This window comes from Xenopus laevis, chromosome 2L (genome assembly GCF_017654675.1).
Source record: "Xenopus laevis strain J_2021 chromosome 2L, Xenopus_laevis_v10.1, whole genome shotgun sequence".
NCBI classification, from domain to species: domain Eukaryota; kingdom Metazoa; phylum Chordata; class Amphibia; order Anura; family Pipidae; genus Xenopus; species Xenopus laevis.
This window is the reverse complement of record NC_054373.1, coordinates 140,361,157-140,385,671: the sequence shown is the minus strand read 5'-3', so window position 1 is coordinate 140,385,671 and position 24,515 is coordinate 140,361,157. Positions and strand designations below refer to the sequence as shown.

Below are 24,515 nucleotides of genomic sequence, written 5' to 3'. Positions count from 1 at the left end.
CACAACTCCCCTGAACTTACAGACAGGCACATGCTACCACCCAACCACTTTTGCACGTGCCTTTTCTGCATGGCGCCTTACTAGCATGCATTAGAGGGAGCAGAGCAGTAATGTCAAGGTTCAGTCCAATCACTTTGGAGACAGTTCCTCTAAACACACCAATAAGAATAGCAGTTTGCATCACAGATGCTCCATTTTCTTGCTTACCAACCTAATACTGCGTAAATCCAGCTCTGCTTAATATAACCACAGGGTGATTCCATATTTTGTTTTTGCATCTAATGTGTTTCTAGTTTGGGTTTGAAGATCATAAGATGTATTCTGAATTCATAGTTTTTAGCGTTTTCTTCCTCTGGTTAAAGTGATTGAAAAAGCCACATGCCTTACAGAACTGAAGCAAAAGTCTTGAAAATAACAATTAGTTCAACAAGTGCAACTCTCCACTGACAAAATTAGAAAAGCAGGAATTACCTTTTATGGTCTGATGCAAATTAACGATTCTTCAGAAGGGGTATTTTTCCTTCCTCTGGATCAACAAGCTGTTAGGCAGGTTTAATATAGATATAAGCATATCAAAGTGAACAAAGAAGTCTGTGAATAAATCCATGTTATTCAAATTTACAAAGATGTTCTTATTGACAAGTGACCCACTATGTGGAAAACTACTGGGGTAGCAAAATAACATTATCACTAATATCTAAGCAGGTTGGTGAATGTTATGCAGCAACTCCCTCTTTAGCCAGTCAGCGAGATATGGGTGGGATATCTGGTCCATTGGATCTGGACAGTGAAAGAGATTTCAGTCTTGCCTGAATGGTCTGATACAACTGAACTGAATACATGTAATGCAGGTATCCTATGTCAACCTAAACAACTGGGGAATAATTGTTGGAGACATGTCTACATAGCTTTTGGTTTATGCTTTAGTCCTTTATCCACTTAGTAATTTGACTGTTTCTCTGTAGGGAAGATATTTAGCAGTGCCCTAAGTTACTAACCCTGACCTTCCCGACAAAGTTGATTCTGGAATGCACAAAACATTTTGTTTCTTCTGTAAGTCATGGCCATCAGTATCTTATAAACTGTAAAGCAAGTATTCAAATGTATTTTTATTGGTGAGAAGGTACGGATATTTGGGCCATGACCAATATTTTCTTTTTGAGCATTTTGTAAAGGCTTTGCCGGTGGCACACATAATGTTGGCGGAGGCAGTTATGGACCACTAACTAGGATTAGCAGAATTGTCATCAGAATTGTCTGTGGCACACATTGCATTTTGACTACAGTGGTGCTCTAAGGAAGAATTGCATGAGTGTGTTGCAGCCAGAGAAAAAATTGTAAGTGAGGAAATTCACCAATAAATTAGTAAATATGTATACAGCTCTGAGAAAAAATAAAGAAACATTTTTTTCATGATATGGATGGTTTCCCATATTATTTTCAAATGATTTGCGGAAAAAAAATAACAGACATGATTTACATTCTGTATTTTATTAGCAGCCTCTCAAAGCACATAGAATACAAGCAAGCTCAACATAACACTTCATAGAAAACTAATGGCTACGTCTTAAAATGAACAATAAATACAGAAACTAGTAATAACTATAATACAAGTATCTACACAGCTTTCAAAGTATTTTTTAGGCACAAGGACTCTGGGGATGAAATGAAGTTTGGAAATAAGCTTCCACAGTCAGTTGGTTAATGGGGTTATTTATCAAAATCCAAATTTTTCTGATATTTTAAATAAAAAATTGCAAATTGCAAATAGGACCTCTGCCACTGACTTCTACAGGTCCTCAACAGGTTGAAGAAGGAGTATTTTGGGATACTGACTTTTTGCATCCTCAGGGTATAATTAATCTTGAAAAAATCGTGTTTTTTCCCACTAAAAATTCAAATTTTATAGTAAAAAAAACTTCAGTTTTTTCCCATTTGGACTTTAATAAATAGCCCCCAAACTGTACTGAAACCCATTGGTAGCATTTAAAAAAAAAAAGCCTGATGGACACCCTTCACTTGTAATGATCAGTGCGTCTCCTCATATGTTCTGCCACTCTCCTAGAGCTGCCAAAATACTGTATTTAGTGTACTTTTAACTTTTCCTTACTACTGCCACTGTATCACCCCCTGTATGCAAGTAACAAGCTGAGCTTGTCAACAGCTATTATATCCATATTATATCCAAATACTGCTATTTACATATATCTGTAGCATGACACAATGGACTTATTATGAGTGGTTCTTGAAGAATAGACACCTAAATGTAGAGTTTCATAGCCCAGATATGAGTAAAGCCTTCACTTACAGTGAACAATAGATCTGTTTTTCTGAAGGGATGCAATTGCATCTGTTTTTATTTATTGTTCCATGCAGTAAAGCTGGCTGTGAATGGGCCGACACAAGCTGCCGATTTGGATTTCCCAGATCAAGACGGCAGCTTATTGGCTCGTATTTGGAGCCTGCCAACATTTCTGGCAGATCAGAAAATCCTATAAGGTGAAGCCTACATCAGCTTTTGACAGGTCTGCATAGGACCACATAATGCGGGTCAAACAATTTGATTTGGCCCATTGCGTGGCTGGCTAAATAGAAGCAAGCATCTGCTGCTTTGGCAACCTCTCAAAATGAGCAGATCTTCTTGTGTAAGCCCAACATTACAGCCTTGAAATCACAATTATGCCAGTTTTGTTGCTGCCCGTTAAAATATAAAATAAGGAACATAGCTAAGCTGCATGAAATCCAGTTAACTGTATAATTCTGGCTAAACCTGAATCTTTTTGCACGTCTTCAATATGCTTATGCATATACATCCCTACACCTGCAAGCTATGACCAGTTGAATTATGCTTGTAAATTAGGACTGATTTCTAGAATATGGACCACTGTTCATACTGATAAAGTTACGAAGTACACTTCAAATAATTTTGAGTGTTGAATACTTAAAAAAAAAAATCCCACTTAAAATTAAAAACGATGTAACCATTACTGTATTGTGGCAGTGCTGTAACTTAACTCATGTTGCTTAAAAAACAAAGTGATATAAGCAATTTCCGTATCCAGTCACATGTCACTGCATACAAAATATGAAACGGGCAAGTTGGAGAACCTCCAGCATTACAGAGTTGAACTAAACACTACAAATAAATTCCACAGGCAAGAAAGCACAGATCGAACTGCTCAAGTTTCTAAGAAAAGTGGCAGAAAAACGCAAAAGTGTCATGTGCACATAAACCACATAAACATAAAATCTATGCATTAGAGCATTTCATTAGCAATGGCATTTTTCAATAAATAAGTGTACATCAGCAGTATGTGGAATGTACTATAAAAAAAAAGGTGACTTAAAAGTACTTCTGTCAGTAGCATTCTAGCTTTGGTGGAATTATGATTTCCATTGCATTAAAAAAAAAAAAAAAAAAATCTATAAAGCCTTGCATTAAATACTTGTATAGGGTGTCCATGAGCTTAACAGTAAGGGCATGGACACTCTAGGTATTTTGGAGGTACCGTGTCTCTGACTGTTTAAAAAATATAAAAAAAAAATTCTGAGAGAAGCTCACGATTATTGCACACATAATTGTATTATTTAGTCAGTTTTCATACAAAATCCAAACAAAATAAAAAAATTGCTTCACTCATTATTAAAGTATGTTAATCTGTAAGTGTGCAACACACGCCTTCCAGTGGGCCAAGAAAAGAGTACAGTATGTCTCAAGCTCATATATGGGTTTTCTATATAAATATATAATTTTGGTTCTGAAATTAGATTAATCTTCATATACAAAAAAATTGCTAAAATTGCTTAATTCTTATTTTTCTGGAGGGAAGGTGTAACAGATCATATATCAAACCTTAAGACACATTTTCAGAGGATGTAACAGATACCCAACAAGTCAAAAGCCATAGATTTATCTTAACATAAATCTTAACTCATTTTCCCCCCAAAATACACCAATTACAGAGGACTGCCCAACTTGCTGTGTAAAATGACATTTTCATGGATAAATATAGACAATTAAAACGTTTTCTTTCACTTCCCTCTGTAGGTGGGAGTCCCACTAGTAGTAACGCTTTTTAACTTGTATTCGAGGGTGTCCTCTATGGATGCATTTCTCAAAATCAATGTGACATTCCTAAAAACAATAAATCAGGGTCATTGGGCAAGCCTGACATTTAACATTCAGGCTTTCAGCAAGAGTAACATTGTCTTAACACACAGTACTGTAATGAACATTTCAAGTCATAGTGCAGAAGTCCAGTAGCCAAACATAGGAGGATTTTGAACTTTCAAAATTATTCAGAATGGAATCTCCCGACATCACAAGTTCAGTTTCTTCAGCTGTTCATATGTTATAAAGAACTGCAATTTAAGATTAAGGAATCAATAAAGAACAGTGGTAACAGTTTATCTAAAAAGAGGTCGTTTTGATTCCCTGTAGATCATAAGGCAATTCCCAATTTTTTTCCATGATACCACATGGTACAGAAGGCAAATTCACTTAAAGGACCAGTAATACCAAATTAGGTTAACATTTCATTCCCCCTAAACTGCTATGGTAATAGGTAAGGCTTACTCTCTTTTGTTTTTCTTTTTTTTTTTTAAATCTTGAGCTTGAATCTGACTTCCAAAGTGCCACATAACATAAAGGCGAAAAGGCAACGGCAGCTTGGATTCCTCTGTGTGCTGAACTGGAAGTCCGCTTCACACTGTTGACCTGAAGCACCTAAGCTTTTTTCAGTGTCTGCAGATGCTGAAAAAAGCTCATCTGTGTGAAGTGGACTTCCAGTTCAGCACACAGAGGAATCCAAGCTGCCGTCGCCTTTTCACCTTTCTGCTATGGGGCACTTTGGAAGTCAGATTCAAGCTCAAGATTTAAAAAAAACAAAACAAAGGGAGAGTAAGCCTGACCTACTGCTATATCAATCTGGGGGGGATTAAGTATTTTTAAATAAAAACTCCACTTGTAGTCAGGTCAGTTATGCCTAATTAATGAAGTTCACCTTTAAATGAACTGTCAGTATGTTATAGATGGGCAAATGTTCGGTAAGGGGCAGATTTGTTTCTATTGATCATATTCTGACTTATAAAATGCTGCCTCATAAATAGGATACATTTATGGGAAAGGCCGTCTTCCATAGACTGCATTTTATCCAAATTTTAAAAAATGCTTTCTTTTTTTCTCTGTAATAATAAAACAGTACCTTTTACTTGATCCAAACTAAGATATAATTAATCCTCATTGGAAGCAAAACCAGCCTGTTGGGTTTATTTAATGTTTATATGATTTTATAGTAGACTTAAGGCATGAAGAGCCAAATCACAGATATCCGAAAACAACAGGTCCTGAGCATTCTGGATAACAGGTCCCATATCTGTATCTTAAAACAAATAACCAGCCGTTTATTTCCTGTTTTCTTCTGTAAACATTCATTTAAAATTACAATTGCTTTTGGTTACATATACACATAAATATTACATATATATATATATATATATATTATATATATATATATATATATATATATATATATATATATATATATATATATATATATATATATATATATATATATATATATTCCATAGTATCTCCGGCACTCTCAATAAAGTCTTTAATGTGCCTGGGTGCAAAATAAACGTCAGCCTTTTTGCTCTAATTTAAGGGGCATATCTATCAAGGGCCCTATTCGAATTGAAAAAAACTTTGAAATTCGAATTCAAAAATACCAACCAAAATTAAGTCTAAGTTTTTTTTGGTGGAATAGGTCAGTTTTCTTTCAAATAGGTCCATATTGGCCCAATTCGAATCGTACAAATCGAAGGAATATCGCATTCGATCGAATTCGATTAGAAGTTTTTCCCAAAATAAAAAACTAAACTTCCAACTGACTCCATATAGGTTCTAGGAGGTCCCCCATAGCCTAAAACAGTAATTTGGCAGGTTTTAGATGGCGAATGGTCGAAGTCGAATTTTTAAAGAGACAGTACATGATAAATTTCGATATTCAATTTTTTTTTCAAATTCAAATCGAATTTGGACTATTCCGAAGTAGACAAAAAATAGCTCGAAATTTGAATTTTTTTTCATTCAAAAATTCACCTAGACCTTTGATAAATCTGCCCCTAAAAGTGAAGTTTTTTATCTTAAGTCCTGTGAGTGCGGATCTTTGTTTGAGAATATATATATATATATATTCAAAGAAAGCACTCACGGCATTGACCATCGGATGTCTTTCAAAGTGTATTAATTCGTGCATGGTGCATCAACGCGTTTCAGCTCTCATCCGATGGTCAATGCCGTGAGTGCTTTCTTTGAACTTTTATTGATTTATTGATCAGCACCCGGCGAGAACATTTTTGAATGGTGAGTGCCGTTTGATCCCACACACACATATATTTTCTTTTTTAGCCTGCACCTAGGCATAACTATAACTATTCATTGTCTTATGAGGGTTCTACCTTGGATGATAAATAGATAGACAGACACATAGGCAGACAGATAGATAGGGTCATTTGGAAGGGTTGAACTTGATGGGCGTTTTTTTCTTTTCTTTTTTCAAACAAAATTAACTGTGTATATTTGAGTTTATTAATTTAAAGTATGCAGTAAGGGGATCTAAACCCATAAAATGAATTGATATAAACTTATTTTGTATTTTTTTTTTTACAGTACAGTACAGCTGGGACATCCTTGATCAGATCTGCAGAGGACATTTTCTGCAGACCCACTTCCCTAGATCTACATAAGTGAAGCTACATACAATGATGGCAAATCTGATCAGTAAGGACTTCAGATGTTTTGCACTGAACAATTAAAGATAATGCAATTATCTCTTGTTTCTAGTGTGTCACATTTTAAACTAGGAAACAGGTGACTATTTTGAACCTTTCATTGAAAAACTGTGTCCAATAAATACCCTCTGGAAACAAGAACTCTACTCACAAAAGATCTGTCAGCCAGTCCAAAGGAGCTGAATATCATGTTTGGTGTCAGCCAATACTAGTTTTAACATTTAGCTTACTCAAAGTATCTATGTAATACATTTACTTTTTCTGGTCAACCTGTTGCTGAACTTTGAAAAGGATACAATGATGTTCCAAGGACCCAGTCTCAACCAGTTAGGCCAAAATCCCTTATATAATGCAAAAAATCCTTCATTCTTCCATGTCTGCGGGAAAAAAAACCAAGAATAATAAGCATAGAATAGAAATGCACAAGTCTAACTCTGCTTTACCTAAAGCCAACCCCACAACATTCAGTCTCCCCTGAAATACAGAAATTACATGAACTGTAGATAAGTGGGAATTAGGTAGGAATGAGCGGAAGGATATAAAGCAAACTGTACCCTATATTCAACTCCCCTCCAATAACCATGGGTAAAAACGAGTTGCAGAATGCCAACTTTCAAATGAAGTTTTAGAAGGGGCAAATTAACCTTTTTCCACATAAAAAATTGTAATGAACAGCGCTGAAAAAAGATGGTAGCTGGATCATTTGACAATATGACTCTAGTGAGTATAGCAAATATAAAAACAGTAACCTAACAAACAGGCAGGTTCAGTGCTCTGCAATTTGTACACTTTAATTCAAATACAGCTAAATCAATATAGCTGAATCAATATCCGTTAAAGGGCAACTAAACATAAAAAACAAGCTTCTTCAATATGAAAAATGCATTTATGAATATCAGTAAACCAGCTTGCATGGCTTAATGTGCCCACCATGACTGAAACAACTCAGCAAGATGATTTAATGGTGACGGAGGGTCACCGTTACTACTTGGGGAGCTTTTAGCTGATTATATTTCACGTGCAGCTTCTTTTCACGGATACCGACACGTTCCTATTTTTATAGGAATGTGTCAGTATCACTTTAAAAAGAATAAAAAAGTAATAAAATAATTCTCAGACTAGACCATGGGAGGTTAAGTAAGCATACTGCATGAGTTAAGACGATGTTTTGGCCCACTGCCTTGGTGACAAAGTGACAAAGGGAGTTATGCAATAAAAGGCAATAAGTTTGCCCAGGAGCAGTAACCCATAGCAACCAATCAGCAGGCAGCATTTACTGGTCACCTGTTTAAAAGCACACTATTAATTGGTTGTGATTAGTTACTGCTCCTATGCGCATGTAGTGCCTTTTATTACATATGGGAGTAAGACTATATATTGTTTAAGCATAGAATAATCTAAAAGTTATATACCCTTTAAAGGGAATTATCTTATGTACCAACAAACTGTGATATTTCTGAAATAATCAAATTATTGTTCTCAATGAAATTGCTCTCCCAGCAATCTATCTTTCTACATGCAGGTTTGAGTAGGAGTAAGTTATTTCAAAAGACAGTTAGTGTTGTCTAGGCCAAGGGATCACATACCAATGACCTAACTGTCCATCAAAATCTGACTCTGCCTTCTGCATGAAGAAAGACTGATTAAAGAAAGTTAGTGTAAAATAACTTGATAATTTCAGAAACAGTACAAGATTTTGAATTCATATTTATATTCTTATTTCTATGAGATGAGGCTTATTTTCAAATTTTCCCTTTAAATGTTAAATGCATTTATGTAAAATTTACTCAGTGTGGAGAGGCCTCCTTCCCAAACCGGGACGCTTCTAACTCTAGATCTCTGGGAAGGACGAGGGGTCCATGGCCATGTAGGTCAGGAAATAGAAGAAGGCCTCTCCAGAGGGACTAACCAATATAAATGTTTTTCATTCTCCTTTCATTCAGTTCTGTTGAATTTAAAGGAATATAAAGCAGCACTCTTGCTTTTTTGTCCCCACAAACACAGCAGTGGGATAAGGGAAGCAAGCAACAAAAGCCATTTAAAAAAACAAAGTTTAATATGTCTGCTTGAAAACTGTGTGCAAATTATTACCTGCATAATGTTTGGAAAAAAAGTGGTTTCTGTGAGGTTAGTTCTTGTGCATATACGTACCTGCAATAAGCAATCCAGAGTACCTTTGTAACTTGAATTTGACGCATCACGTATTGACCTTTGGTTCATCATTCTAGTTCTCACAACATCAACAGGATTTGATGCCAGAGCTCCAGCCAATCCACATGTAAAGCTGGATCTAAACAAAAGCAGATGTCACAATGATTACGTCTGTTACAAAGTACAGAGCGTTAAACCAGTAAAAGCAGGACACATTTAAGGGAACAAACAAAACTTTACACCTGATCAATTTAAAATATAGGACAGAATTTCAGCTATAGTGGTTGCAAAACTAGCATCTTACATAATGGGATTTTAAAATGTCATCTAACAGCAGCCAGATGAAACAAGGCAGCACATGAGGAGTGTTGAAGGAGGAAGTGCTTTCTAATCTGTAATTTGAAATTTGGCCAATAAGGAAGTACACTGCTCGCAGTGTGGCAATGTCTCTCATTCATAAGAAGCTTGACTTGCACAGAGATTCTACGTATGAAAACAGGTCAAAGGCAGGCACAGAATCAAATATAAAGACATAATATGACACTACTTACAAGAGAAATATAGGTGGGTGAAATGTAAGTAAAAGTGATGAATACTTCCCTGAGGCACAAGTAATCAAAACAATTTTATTCATGAAAGGTATCCGAATTTCCACACTACTTACAAAAAGTGAGTGTAGACTGTGTCTCCCATTAGTCCTGAAAGTATCAGATGCTTCTTGGTGATATCATACACAGGTAATTCCACACCAACCACAATAGCTGCTCTCTGGGCAGTGAGAGACACCCCCTGCAAAAAAAATAAATTTATTTTTAAAAAGGTGCTTTCACAAGAGATGAGAGTCAGACATATACAGTATCTGCAAATAATAAAAGGCTATAGCATATCCAACAATGTGTTCTGGTTATCCTGCATGTAAAAAAGTCTGCAATGTAAAGGACTATATGAAGTTAGCAATAAATGTCCCATCTATTCCATTGCAATTGCCTTTAAGGCTGTGGCTCTTTAAAGGAGAAGGAATGACACTTTCTACTTGGGGGTGCCAAAACTTAGGCACCCCAAGTGATTTTATATACTTACCTCACACCCCGGGCCGGTGCTCCTATCAGCAGAAAACTGCATGGAGCGATGGTGTTCTGGCTTCTTCTTTCTTCTCGAGGCTGCGCATGCGCAGTAGATGGAAGAGCCGAACTTTTATTAGAAAGCTGGCTATTTCTTTCTACCGCACATGCGTCTGCCCCGGGAAATTTGAAGAAAGAAAAAGCATTAAGCTGATTCGCTGGAAGAACCCCTGGAGTACCGGCCCAGGGTGTCAGGTAAGTAGATACAACCCCTTGGGGTGCCTAACTTTTGGCACCCCCAACTAAAAACACCTTTCCTTCTCCTTTAAAGAGGTTACAGGTGCTGAATACATTTTGTACAAAACAAAATCAGAATCTCTCTAACCAAACTACTATACAGTGCTGCTACCAGATGAGTGAGAGCTTGTGAGTTAATGACTCTAATACTGCAAATAGTTTTCTCCCAGCAACAGTAGCTGCCAGTTTCCACTGCTGCTCAAAAATACATAAAACCAACAATATACTTTTGTTGAACAGTGCAGCAAGTAATATTTGCTCATAACAAAGTGTGGTGAATTCCAGCCAGTTATTTTATTCATGGCTTATCATAGATAGGCATGAACAGTCAACAACGTATCAACTTGCAAGGGAAACCCTCTGGACAGTCAACAGATACAGAACTTGCCTTCCATAGTCCTCTGGTCCCCTCTTGCTGGTAAATATTGATGAAGTTTACAATCATTCCTCCTTGCATTACATTGCCTTGAGCCTGCATTCTTATCTTTAAGTTGGGAAACAAAGCAAATGATCAGAAGTGTAAATAAAACCACATATTAAAATGTTTCCTTTTAAACAAAATACCTACTTTATTTTCCCATATTCGGTACTAAGAAAAGTTAAGTGACATTTATTTCTTTGTGGAAAGATGTGCTACAACTGTATATGTAAATGAAGATAACAGAATCAAAGTATCAGACAAAGCCCTATTTAAAGGGGGATTAAATGTCCATAACAAGTCCAAAGATATAAAAGTTCTATAGCAGTGAATACAAATTAGTCCTGTCTGGGCCACCGTAGCCCACTGGAGTTTTAGTCAGCTCCGTCTTCAGACATATGCCAAGCTGACTAAAAATAAGGGGGAGGCACTGCTGTACTTATCTAGGGGACAACTTTTTTACATATTTGTTGTTACAGATATATGGCAAATGTGCCACTGCGTGGGCTATATTATTAACTGTCCTTTAATAGGGGTTTAATAATAGCTGCTAACTATATAGAGAAGAGAAATGAAACTAGATGCCAGGCAAGCTGAATTACAGCTGCCGGTATCAATTCAACTCTGAATGGAGACAGCATGAGAGCAGCAAATCCAAGAATTGTAAAATCCCACAGCAAAACTACTTATGTGTAACATAAATACTATTTTGTTTTAAAATCACTACTGTTAAGTCCCCCACCAGACAGGCAGTGATAATAAAATCTGCAAAAATGAAATCACATTTCAATATCTTGCCGTAAATAATGGAGGGTCAGAGTGGCTGTACAGGCTGAATAAACAAGGAGCAGGTCAGTAAGACATTTCATCTAGCAAAGGTCTCATATTGTGTCACTTCTCTCAGGGTCAAATTGTGACATGAGCCTGAAAAATTATCTACTTGATCTTATAGGGATTCCCTCCTAAACAATATCTGCAGTAGGTCAGGTAACTTTAGTCATCGTTATATTTAGTGTGACAAATATACTCAACACATCCATATAACTAAAGGTTCAGGGATTAACCAAGACGTTATTTTTAGAGTACAGGAAAGAATGTTCTGTCTGTCAGGCTGCCTGCCACCCTGCTGCTGTTCTGAGCACTGATCACGTGTTCTGTTCTCACACAAAATGTTACGTGCATGGTGTTCCTATGCCACCTAGGACATTACGTCAGCCTCTCTTGTGCAATTAGGAACACATGGATTGTTATTCTCCCCACACTTCAGCCGCATTTATAACTATATATTGGTGTGTTAAAAACAAGATATTTGCAAATGTTAATGACAGTTACATTTTATTTACATTTTTTAAACATTGAAACAAGAAAATAGGCATTGTGGTATGTGCAAAAATCTGGAAGCCTTAGTAAGTCAGTATGTAGTAACTCCCCTTTTGGCACAGATCACAGCTGCCTTTTGTAGGATTATTGCACACTGGTCTGTGCCTGAACTGCAGCTGGATCCCAGGCCATATGGACAATTAGATTTCTTTCAAATACTTAATTCTATAAAGCAGTGATACCCATGGCTTGAAAACAACATGTCTCTCATAATCTCCTTTACTCCAGGTGCCCCAAAAGCTATTTTTTACTTTCTGGCTTGGAGACATGAAGACCTATTGTACTGCCAAGCAGAGCCTTCTGCAGACCAGTAGTCCTCATGGGAATACTAATTAGCCAATTATTTATGGACAACCCCCAGGAACCAGTATGGCTCCCCAACAAGTTTCCATTTAATTGTGACTGGCAATTAAAAATTGTTGGGGGACCCTGGTTTAGATGTACCAAATCCACTATTTTGGGATTTGGCTAAATTCTTCATGAAGATTTGTCTGAATGCTGAACCCAATCCTAATTTACATATGCAAATTAATGATAGAGAAAAACATTTTTTTTTACTTCCTTGAATGTGTGATGAAAAGTCACATCATTTGAAGGGTTTGTTTTGGCCAGGCACATGGATATGGCTGAATCCTGCTAAAGAAGGCTGAATTCCGAACCGAATCCTGGATTTGGTGCATCCCTAACAGCAACCATAGCTGGCTAGGATGTGAAAGGAAAACTATCCCTCTAAACACATCACTTATTTTATAATATATAATACGTCACTTATTAATTTTATATTCAGAACTTATAGTTCTCCTTTAGTCACTGAGAAAAGAGCTTATCTTTATTGCATGAAATGCAAGAAGAAGCACAATTTGTATGGTACCTTTAAAACATCAGTAGGATTGGCAATACAGGAAGACACCACCCCTGACAATACTCCACAGAATGCATTGAGGACTAACGTTTCATCTGTAAAGAAAATAAACAATATAATCAAAACATTCTCATTTAGAGATGCTGTATAATAAAATAGGGTTTCCCATCACAGAATACTACATCACAGCAATATACAGGTAAGAGATCAGTAATCTGGAAACACATTATCCAGAAAGCTCTGAATTACAAGAAGGCCATCTCCCACAGACTCCATTATAATCATAATTTCTGTACAGGTACAGGACCTGTTATCCAGAATGCTCGGGACCTGAGGCTTTCCTGAAAACGGATCTTTTCATAATTTTGATCTTCATACCAAGTCTACTAGAAAATCATGTAAACATTTAAAAATCCCAATAGGCTTGTTGTGCTTCCAATAAGGATTAATTATATCCTATCTTGGATCAAGTACAAGGTACTCTTATTATTACAGAGAAAAAGGAAATCATTTTTAAAAGTTCTATTAATTGGATAAAATGGTGTCAATGGGAGACAGCTCCGTAATTCGGGGCTTTCTGGATAATGAATAGTGATGGGCGAATTTATTCGCCAGTCGCAAATTCGCGGCGAATTTGCGCGATTCGCGCCGAGCGAATAAATTCGCGAAACGCCCGCGAAAATTAGCGGTAAAAATTCGCCAGCGTCAAAAAAAAATTTTTCCGAAAAATGGGCGCCGCCGCCAAAAACGAGACGTCGGCGCCGTTTCGCAAATTTTTTGCCGTTTCGCAAATTTTTCGGCGAAACGGCGCAAATTCGCCCATCACTAATAATGAACCAAACCAAAGAAAGGACGGCACTCTGGTAAAAACAAAGCAGGTTTATTGCAGTATCCTGCAAAAGTCGTACGCCTTACGCATTTCAGGAATCAATCCCTTAATGTGAATGGTTTTTGTATTACTGCAACACTGTAAACTCAAAATACTGGGAAAGCTCTATTATCTAGATCTACTGCTGCTTATAACTTGTATTTTTAAAATATTAGTTTACTATAAAATGATTTAATACTGTATTTACTGCATACATTTAAATAAGTGTATTATGAACTACATATTTCCCATTTCTTTAAAGGAGAAGTAAAATTTAACTAAAGAAGTAGGTAGAAATGTTGTACATGATGTTTTGTGCTTCTGTACCAGCCCAAGGCAACCACAGCCCTTTAGCAGTAAAGATCTGTCTCCCCAAAGATGCCCCAGTAGCTCCCCATCTTCTTTTCTGCTGATTCACTGCACATGCTCTGTGCTGCTGTCACTTACTGAGCTTAGGGACCCACTCACAATTTACAGTACACATAGAATAGAAATGTCACAATATAAGGCTGATTAGTAATTAATACAGATAATTACTACATGGCAGCACAGAAACCAGTGCAATTAGCAATTAGATTTTAATAATCAGCCTTGTAGCATCAGCTTATATTACAGACAAACCTAATTTTCTGATGGATAATTTGTGACAATCCCTAAATTTAGCTTCTCAACAGCTGCTCAGAGCCCACTGAGCATGTGTCACAGACACTTTCCAAGATGGTGACCCCCTGTGACAAGTTTGAAGTCCTGGATCATTGCTGCTATTGAGAAGCTGAAACTTTAGGCTGGTGCAATAAGTTCACTATATAAAATATGGCATTTTTGGGCATTTTGATTTTTAGGGTTTAGTTCTCCTTTAACTGCAATTTACACAATACTTCATAACAAGATAACTGTAAATACAGAAATGTTGCATTCAAAATTCTAGCCTTTTGCCAGGATTAATAGGAAGATATTTACCAACCTTCTGGGCAATCGACAAACAATCTCTTCAAGCTCTGATACGTGCCAATTTTAATGGTGCCATACGACGCCTGGCGCAACATTGCAGGTGCTATTCTGGAAAGAAAGGGCTTATTATTTTTCAATACATCATTTTTTCCCTTAAAGCCATAGATGTTACAGCTAACCTGGAAAATGAGAAGGCCCACAAAAGATCTTACAATTCACAACAGCTCAGAGCCAGTAGTGATACTCTGTATACAGTATGCCAAAGCAACTCATGATAGAGAATTTTTATTCACAACAGCCATGAAAAGTTATCTTGTTAACGATAAACTAATATTCAGCTCAGACGGCTTAGTCATTAGCACTAACCTAGTAGTGAATTCATCCTCGCTCAATTACAAAGAAGAACTTCCAGCTAAAGGTGTGGCAGATGAGCAGCATTTGCTAATGTGCATTTACTATAGCAGGTTTTATAATTACTTCTAACATGAGACATGCTGGAGTCTGTTGTGTGACAACAAGCTGTAAAAACACACACACACATAATTGCTTTCCCTTGAGAGGTGGATATATGTGAAACGTTCTTGCCTGCATTAAAAAAAAAAAAAACTTCAGTAGATGTAGTAGCAAAATAACAGATATTGTAGGACAGATTACTGTGAGTATTTATGTGTGATCTGAAGAATATTTTGAATGAGGTGTAGCACAGTCTGAGAGGCAGAAATGAGGCAAAGCCTATTAGCAGCTTACCAAGTACGGCTACAGCACTTTATGGTTAGAAGGTGCCACGGCAATAAAAAACATTACCTAAATTATAAGTAGTTTGTGCTTACCCAGAATAAAGTGCTTTGACGCCTTCTTCCCTCCATATCCTCACAATTGCATGCATCATCCCCCTGTATCGGATTTCCTTATATTTGGCATCATTAGCTTGACCCTGTACTTGGAGACGTGTTTTGGTCAAGTCTATAGGAAACGTACCTTAAAATGGAAAATGAAGACTATGTTTAAATAACCGTGTTGTAAATCTTAAAAAATATTAATTTGAAAGAATGAAATACTACCAAAATGTGTGTAAGGTATAGACTTAAAAAACAATCATTATCATTACTTATTCATACAGAGCCAGCAAGTTATGCAGCACTTTACATTAACTTATAACAGATAGGGGTCTTACAATAGTTTAACAGCACTGTAACATTGTGATTCTATAACAAGGATTACAAAATACAATGGAGAGGGCCCCTGCTCAAAAGAGCTTACAATAAATCACAATAAAGGGTCCTCCACCCCCCAAAAAATATATATAATAAAGAAAATGCAATTATAAGCAACTTCATAATATACATTAAACCTTTCTGTGGTTTAAAGTAATTTGAATTTCTAATGAAAGCAGTGTTTGTCCCTTTCTGCTCTCTGGGTCTGGCTCTTAAAACAATATAAAAAGGAATGCATACTGAAAGGTGTCTTATAATTACATTTTCTTTCACTGGCGTTGTATGGCGGACCCCTATTAAGAATTTACTAATCTGATAGGTGTCATAAAGATTAGATAATTTGTTATATGTATATAGCATTTTTTTGTGTATTTGTAAATTCACGCTGACACTGAAGTCAACGGGAAGCAATCAGGTTTGTACAGAGGCATTCTGATCACTGCTCATTCTGCATTAGGCAGAACACTGCATGTGCCAAAGCCCTAAGGCTAATGTCACATGGGCTGATTAATCACTGGGTTGAACTAGATTTATTGTTCCCATAAAGGCATTTTTGGCTACTGTTCACAAATAAAACAAAGCCTGTTCTACTTAGCTACAAGAAGCAACAGTAACCACACTGTGTGGCTTAATTTGTCAGTTAAATCAAAAAGTGCTGAAAACATATCAAAATATGATGTACAATTACCTAAGGCAGTGTTTCTTTAACATTTTGTCAGAGGACCCAGTTTTATACTATTTTCAATTGTAGGCAGCAATTTTAATAGGATCATGGGGATACAATAAAACAAGTATGGGGACCAAATTGTTGGTCCTGACCTATTGGTTAACAACCTCTTGGGGACAAACGCTATTATGGCCCCAGAGAGACCAATGACATTTAATTATAGGTAGCAAATAATTACCTGTGAGACATAAGCCTAAGGCTTATGGCTACAGCAAAACCTGATGCCTAAGTCAGCTCTTCTTAGAGATTGTTCACCTTTTAAGATCATGCCTTCCTTAAGCAGCATACTTCCCAAGTATCTGTATAGAAAGAGGTGACGGGTTTTCCAATAAAGGGTAAGGAATAGCAACAAGACTTCAGGTTTACGTTAGATACTGTGGCTTTACAACAGCCTACAAGTTTGGATAAATCCAAACATACTGGGTCCTAGGTATCAATCTCTTTAATTCACTGATTTTCTTATTTATTTGATGATAAATGAGTGCCAACTGTCATCTATTGTCTCCACACACCTTGTTTTATACCATTGCTAATACTGTATTTTCAGCTGCTAGAGGAAATTTATATAATATATTTCAACTTTTTGATTTCACTACCACTTTACAGCATACATTTCATTGTTCACATTTAAATCTTCTTGTGTGAAATCTATGGATATGGTTGTTGTTGATCAAATGAAATGGATGAATCCAGCCTAATTCTCTCATCCTACAGTATCCCTGGTGGGTCCACAAGGCAAAAGTTAATGTGCACTTTTAAACACAAATATTAAAAACAATAAGAATATGCAATTTACCTGTGGATACAAAAAAAGTGGAAATCCCATCAAACATAATATGCAGTATGAGAGATAAAGCTGGCTTTGGGTACCCCACATCTATTTGTACTACAGAGCTGTCATACTAGATCAGGGGTCCCCAATCAATTCTACCTGCGAGTCACTACAAGAGTTGGACTGGCAGCCTACTGTAGGCTCTGTTTGGCATCACACATGGTGTTTGTGCCTTCAAGCCAGGAATTCAAAAATAAACACCGGCTTTGAGACCACTGAGAACACAAGCCACTGGTTGGGGATAAATAGAATAAATTACCAGATGGCAACACCCCAAAAAATTTAAATTCTGGGCTAATATTAAAAAGTATGGTCACCCCAAAACAGTTAACATATTACATGTAGTAAAAGATTTCTTATGCTCATTTCAACAAATCTATTATACCAAGCACGATCAGGGCATCATTTTCGGTGTGAAAATGGGTCAACTCTAACCCTGCAATCACTAGGTTCCTTACAACTCGAATTGCAACTGGAATTGGACTCATTAGACTTTATGATACATAAAATAGAAAAATGGAAAACATACATCCTGACCAAGCTACAAATATTTGATCCCTCAACACTGCTATCATTTCAGCAACTATGCCTAACATACCATATAGCCAACAAATATTTCTACCTCTACCTTCATATACGGCATTGGATGCAACTTACAGCTGTTAAGAGATCTGACAAAATATGACTTACATTAAATCCCCTGCTGCCAGTAAAGGCATCAGCTTAATATACAATCGCTTACTTAAAACAACAGGTGAAACAGACAGCTCTTACAAAATATGAATGAACGTCAGCTAAAAACCTTTTAATAATAATATTCCAGAATATTAAAAAAAAGGCTTACCACATTCAGCAGTGATTGACGCTAACCCCCCATATATAAAGGGCTTCCAGTTAAGAGCGGTCATATTCCCCCTGGAGGTCTCTATTTTGCCTGTGGGAAAAAAGAGATTGTTCAGTAATACAAAGATTACAAATTTAACAAATAGAATTGTTACATTTCTCACAAGTATCTTATGGATTGATTGTATCAATTCTAACAGCTGCCTTTAATGAAACTCAGGGATTCTGCTCAGCAGGGACAAAGATAAGAAATGTATCAACTTTTGTATCAGTTTAGGACAGTCCCGACCCCTTCAGAGATGCTTAAAGGGTTGGTCACCTTTGAGCTAACTTTTCGTATGATGTAGGGAGTAATATTCTGAGACAATTTGCAATTGGTTTTCATGTTTTGTGGTTTTTTGAGTTATTTAGCTTTTTATTCAGCAGTTTTCCAGTTTGCAATTTCGGCAATCTGGTTGCTAGGGTCCAAATTACCCTAGCAACCATGCACTGCTTTGAATAAGAGGCTGGAATATAAATAGGAAGGGGAATGAATAGAAAGAGGCGTAATACAAAGCAGCAATAACAATACATTTGTAGCCTTACAGCGCATTGAAAGCTGGAAAGAGTCAGAAGAAGAAGAAGGTAAATAACTGAAAGACTATAAAAAAAATAATGATTAATTGAAAAGTTGCTTTGAACTGGCCATTCTATAACAGACTAAAATGTAACTAAAGGGTATACCACACCTTTAAGAAAGATATAAGAAGGTGAAAAATGAAACTCTACACTTTAATATTAAAAATATGGTCACAAAAAAATAAAGAAAGAAATTTTTTTTGGAGAACAAATATGGGACAAATGTTGAAGTGGTTATGAACTGTGGGATATATGATTAATACACCACCCTCCCAATGCCCCCCCCCCTGTATTTATTTTCTGTACCCCTTCCCCCCTTTTTTTGTGTATTGTCTAATTTGTTTTTTTTCTTTTTTGTGTGGGAAAAAAAAAGAAAGAAAGAAATTTAAAAAAAAAATATGGTCACAGATAATAGAAAGTAATTGGAAAAGTGTTTATTTCTGGAGAACTATCTGAAAACAAGTGAACTGAAAATTGTGTTTGAAGGTGAACAACCCCTTTAAAACAATTATATATAATTATGGATGTCACATCTTTAAACTTTTGTAGGCTCTTCATTTAAAGAAAAACTGTGAGTAAATGAAGAATGTACATGTAGAGGGAGCACTGTTTCAGCAGATAAAAGCCCTGCAGGCATTACAAGGTTGTAACTCTGAGGAATGCTGCTGCCCTTCATCAAGGTTAATGGGAACAAGCCCATGTCGAGCTGGCAATTGGGAGTTTTGGCATTCTTACCATGTAGTTAGACAAGTTTTGGCAAAAAAAAAGTAAAGTTTAGATTAAAAAAATCCATTTATGTAAAGCCCTTTTCTAGCAAAATTGTCTGTGACTAAAGGATGTACGTCTTTTCTAAAGACACACGCATATATGTGGCATACACTATGGCATACATGATCAATACCATTATTAATCTAAGTATGTGGCCTGCTGGATGTTGAAAGGGGGGCACTTTGAGCTCCACACTCAAATAATTTTCTGTTCATGCAATAAACTAACATTACCATTTTTTATCTAAGGGAAACAAAGGAAATTAAAGTCTAGTTATAAAACAGAATGTGTTGCCCTTTACATGTGAGATTGATGGTGGCTCCATGTGTGTTTCCTTTTAACCAGCAAACAGCAGCTTGTCCATACAAACAAGAACACTGCTGATAAAGTACTTTGCAATTTGTTTTTTTGTACTGTTTTGTATTTGCTCGAGATTCATATCTGTTTAAAATGCCCATTCTTGCCTCATTTAACTGCTTAGTATTGACAGGGGCCGGAAAAACTATTACGTGGGTGCTGCTTAAGGGAACAGTAACACCAAAAAATGAATGCTTTAAGGTAATCAGTATATAAACTATAAAAAAAAGCTATATGGCACAGGAAAAATAGTGGATAACAGCAGATAAGCTCTGTAGGACATAATGGTATCTATCTGCTGTGTAACTTGAGCCTTTTCTCCTTTGAATAGCTGCCCACATGGCTACACAGCAGCTTATTTATATAAACAACAGTAGTGTTTCTAAAGCAAACACAGCAGTTTTACTATATTACTTTAAAACAATTCAATTTTTTGATGTTACTGTTCCTTTAAGGTCTGTAATTCTAAGTTTTAGCTATCCATCCAGCGAAAGACTTACAACAAGCTGTCACTAATATGCACAAACTCACACCCCTCCCTAGAAGAGCCCAGAGTAAAAGTTCATTGCTTTTCCCAGCTGAGCCTGCAAAGCCTGTTCGTGTAGAGCAGCTCCAGTAGGTCATGCCCTCTAAATTCCTGGCCACCAAACATTCCACTGTCTATAGGGGCAAACTACAGTGTAAGTAGTAGGGGGTGCCCTGAGGGTTATATACTGGAAAGACCACTAACCAGTCAATATACTTACTTTAGGTCACCTAAGGGCTACGACAAACAGTGCTACTTGTAGCCAGCTATTTGTCATGGCTACAAAAACACCAGAATATACCTTGATGGTGGCATTTAGTCGCCTGCGATAAATCTTCGCTTCTGCCGGCAACTAATCTCTCCAAAATGCTTTCCCACCGGCAAGAATGTGAATCGCTGGTGGGACTGCATATGTTTCGCTTTGGGTTTCTTACGTTTCCTTGTGAGGCAACTTCGGGTGACTTCAAAAAACCAAAGCAACGCTTATGTCACCCCTCTGGCGATTTATATTCTTGCTGGTGGGAAGGCATTTCAGGGAGATTAGTTGCCTGCAGTAGCGAAGATTTATCACAGGCGACTATATCTGCTTGTGTGCCACACCGTAAAGCACCCGTTCTCAGTATTATCAGTATTGTCTTTTCTGTAGCCACAAGATGTAGCTGGTTAGGGAATGAGATCAAAGAGCAGACAGAGAAGGACCAATAGGTATGTTTCAGATTAAGGTGATTGTAGACAATGCTACAGCAGTTAATGGAAACATCCATTAGAATTCTGCCTGCTGATAAACTGATAATTCTATCTCTGGAGACAATATATGAGAATGGGTATACAAAGATTATCACATGGGCAGAAGCAGTGTGTCTGGGCCTTACACAATACACAGTGCAACACTATACATTGCCCCACTGTGCAGGGAAACAGGCAGCACTACAAAGAGTCTGAGGTTTTCCCACAGAGTTGCAGCAGAGCCTTATGCAAGTAGGGGCTACAAGGTGCAGAAAATGTCAGATTATTCAAGTTTAGATGATAAACAATAATAGAGCTTTCCCAGTTAAACATTTGCAAAAAACACCAAGGGACCATAAACACTGTGTGCCACAAGCCTATACTACTTCCCACAACAATTTCTATTGTTTTTAGAGAAAGGCAATCACATTGTCCTCCGGTGACGCTTTACAAGTATCTGTACATCAAGCAGATTAGATAAAGAGTTTATTATATGGCTGGGAGACAGACTGGAAATATCTCAATTGTTCTGGCGAATCAATGAGGCAGGAGAATGTGTCCAATTAAACTCGCTTTAATGGCACTATTCTGCATTTAGTATATCATGAACTGCATAAAGAAATACAGAAAAGAGAAACAGAAAGTAGATTGAATTATGATGAACAAAAACTAACCAGTTTTCTACTCCAGAAACATAACTTTCTAAAGGTTTGGAGACTGGATGCTCATCTATCTGTTTACTGTTTATATAAAAATGCCTACCCGAGACCTTTACTTATGCTCACACTTAAATCTCTATGGGAAATTGGGAGATTTATTGATTAAGGAGAAAGAATGTCTGTGCAATGATTTATATATTCACCACTTTTTCTTTTCAGTTTTCTTTCTCAGTTGTGATTTTTATTTTTTTATGTTCTGTGATTTTGTGTTTATGATTATGCTCAACATTGCAGACTATAAAGGTAAACGTATAATTGGAAAAGCCCAATAAGAATGTTAAAAAAAAAATGCAAAAGAGAAGTGTGTGTGAGGGGAGCGAGTGTGAGAGTGAATGTGTGTGAGGGGAGTGAGTGTGTGTGGGAAGTGAGTGTGTGGAGAGTGAGAAAAATGGGTGTGTGAGGAGAGTGAGTGTGTGAGGAAATTAGTGTGTGTGTGAGGAGAGTGAATGTGAGTGAGGAGAGGGTGTGTGTGACAGTGTTTGCTATGGGATTTGCAGTTGTGAAAGAGATGGTACACCCCAGCCTCAGACACAAATACACGTGCACGTTTTGAACTGTCAATTGTGACATATAGGAATAATAACAGCAAGTCCGAGGCAGCAGGCACATGTACATCATAGTACTATCTGCAGCACCTTCCGTGAGCGGCTCTCCGGTATGAGATACATAACTAGCGGAGATCCTATTACTGTAACACAGCGCAGCCCTCCAGCAGCCTCTCTATGAGGAAGCGCTAGTGTTGCTTTCCCTAGGCCCCAATGCTCCTTGGATATTGCGCCTCTGTCTAACGTTAGCGCATACAGTAGAGCACATGATCACTCGGCGCTATAGCACACTCCGGAACTGTGCGCTCACTGCTACACTAGCAGCCCTACAGATGCCCGAGCACCATGTGACAGGGCATGGGACTTGCCTCCTTACTTATTCAGCCAGTTGAAGGGGGCGTACGAATAACCAAGCGACATGTTGTCTCTCCTACTTCACAGGCACTATAGCAGCAAGCTAGCACCTACCTTTGGGACGGGGAGAAGTTTAAACAGAAAGCTCAGGCAACAAAGATGTGAAGAAGTGCCTCCGATGAACTAGGTGACCCACTGAGACACTCCCTCCTACTGTCTGGCCTCCCATAGCTCACAAAGTACCGCCCAGTCTCTGACCCGCTCAGCTCCGCCTACAGGGCGCCAAGGAAAGAATACGATTGGCGGAAAATGGGCATGAACAAAAGAAGCACGAATGATTAAGAGCCGGGGGCGGTGCCAGCTGGTTCCTATTTTGTAAAAAGCGCTTGTCCTAAGCTATCGCGATGCCAGTGGGGCGGGCTCGAGATTGGCCAGTTTCGAAGTGTCTTCTGCAGGGCAATGAATGGAGAGTGCAATCTCAGAAGAAGCGGGGGGAAAGCGGCAAAATTCGAGGCTAGATCTAAGGGTAAATTGTATCCTGTGTAACATGGCGACTGGGAAATCAGAGGAGCTCGCTTGAATACAACCTTCTCGTGTTTGCTTTGACACAGATATTAAAGGCACTTATCTAGGATATTGTTTCTTGCACAAAGGTGCAGGGACTAGAGGCTGAACTCTTATAGGGGGAAACAATAATATTGAGTGATAAAAAATGCTGGAGGCCATTGCTAGGCTGACACTCGTGCTTCATGAGACAGCCTTCCAGCCAGGGTCTCCAGGTCTCATTTTCAAAATCAGCCAAAGTCAGCTAAAACAACAGCCCAAAACTAGCCAAGAGGCACTTCAAAAGTAGCCCAAACATAGCACAATATGTGCAGTGAAACGTCTAAAAATTGAAAGGATATATGTGAAAATATGCCTTTTTTATTTAAATTTTTCGATGAAGCAAAATGTGTCAGATTTACCTTCATCGGGAGCGTAACTACAGAGGGGGCCCAGGAGGTAAAGGGACCTGTAATGCCCTAATACATAAACAATTTCAATAAAATACTGGTAAAACGGGTCAACCTCTAGACATTTTGGTGGCCAACAGATTTTTGCCCTAAAATTGAGGAAAGTCACCGTAAAATACAGGAGACTGGGGTACAGAGCCCAAAATCTGGTAACTCCCGACTTTTACACAAGTCAGTCCCATTGCATGTTGTGTATTGTAGTCTTACATTAAACTTAGCAATTGGCAAATTGTTAAACAAAAACGACATTATCCATTGGGAGACGCAGGCTTGGCATATTAGGGTAAGAACAAACTTTGTTTCCAAAGTACAAACCAGCCAAAGATCCAAAAGTAGCCCTAATCCGTACCTTGGCTAGTTTGTACTTTAAAAACCCACCTGGGCTTTAAATTAAAAATTAAATTTGGCTGTGTGTTTGTGATCTCAAACGCATGCAGGATCAGACCCAGACCTGCTCCCTGCAACTCCCTCTCCTTACCTTCCTGACGCT

At 37.6% G+C, this 24,515-nt stretch overlaps 1 protein-coding gene across 4 annotated transcripts; it reads right to left on the bottom strand.

Annotated features, from left to right (window-relative positions):
* Window positions 1–1,475: 1,475 nt before the first annotated feature.
* On the bottom strand, window positions 1,476–23,282 carry LOC108708524 (kidney mitochondrial carrier protein 1). 4 transcript variants are annotated; one of them, XM_018247324.2, is made up of 10 exons: window positions 23,127–23,282; window positions 18,401–18,490; window positions 15,614–15,761; window positions 14,797–14,891; window positions 12,974–13,059; window positions 10,693–10,788; window positions 9,611–9,735; window positions 8,947–9,085; window positions 7,092–7,172; window positions 1,476–4,362 (listed from the first exon to the last, which is right to left on the bottom strand). In XM_018247324.2, the coding sequence occupies exons 2-10, from the start codon at window positions 18,462–18,464 to the stop codon at window positions 4,321–4,323; spliced, it is 876 nt and encodes a 291-aa protein (XP_018102813.1). In that variant the 5' UTR covers window positions 18,465–18,490; window positions 23,127–23,282; the 3' UTR covers window positions 1,476–4,320. The 4 variants fall into 4 exon arrangements, with proteins under 4 accessions (XP_018102813.1, XP_018102814.1, XP_041438406.1 ...); XM_018247325.2 differs by lacking the exon at window positions 23,127–23,282 and adding an exon at window positions 16,903–17,023 and having other exon boundaries at window positions 18,401–18,496; XM_041582472.1 differs by lacking the exons at window positions 18,401–18,490; window positions 23,127–23,282 and adding an exon at window positions 15,150–15,368 and having other exon boundaries at window positions 15,614–15,752.
* Window positions 23,283–24,515: the final 1,233 nt, after the last annotated feature.

Bases quoted from the DNA above. Each gene is read 5' to 3' on its own strand.
- LOC108708524 (XM_018247324.2), bottom strand. From the start codon at position 18,464: ATGACCGCTCTTAACTGGAAGCCCTTTATATATGGGGGGTTAGCGTCA. The intron at 10,789-12,973 runs GTACCATACAAA...CCCAACTTAAAG, and splicing joins ATCCTACTGATGTTTTAAAG to ATAAGAATGCAGGCTCAAGG. The intron at 9,736-10,692 runs GCAAGTTCTGTA...TTTTTTTTGCAG, and splicing joins GGACCAGAGGACTATGGAAG to GGGGTGTCTCTCACTGCCCA.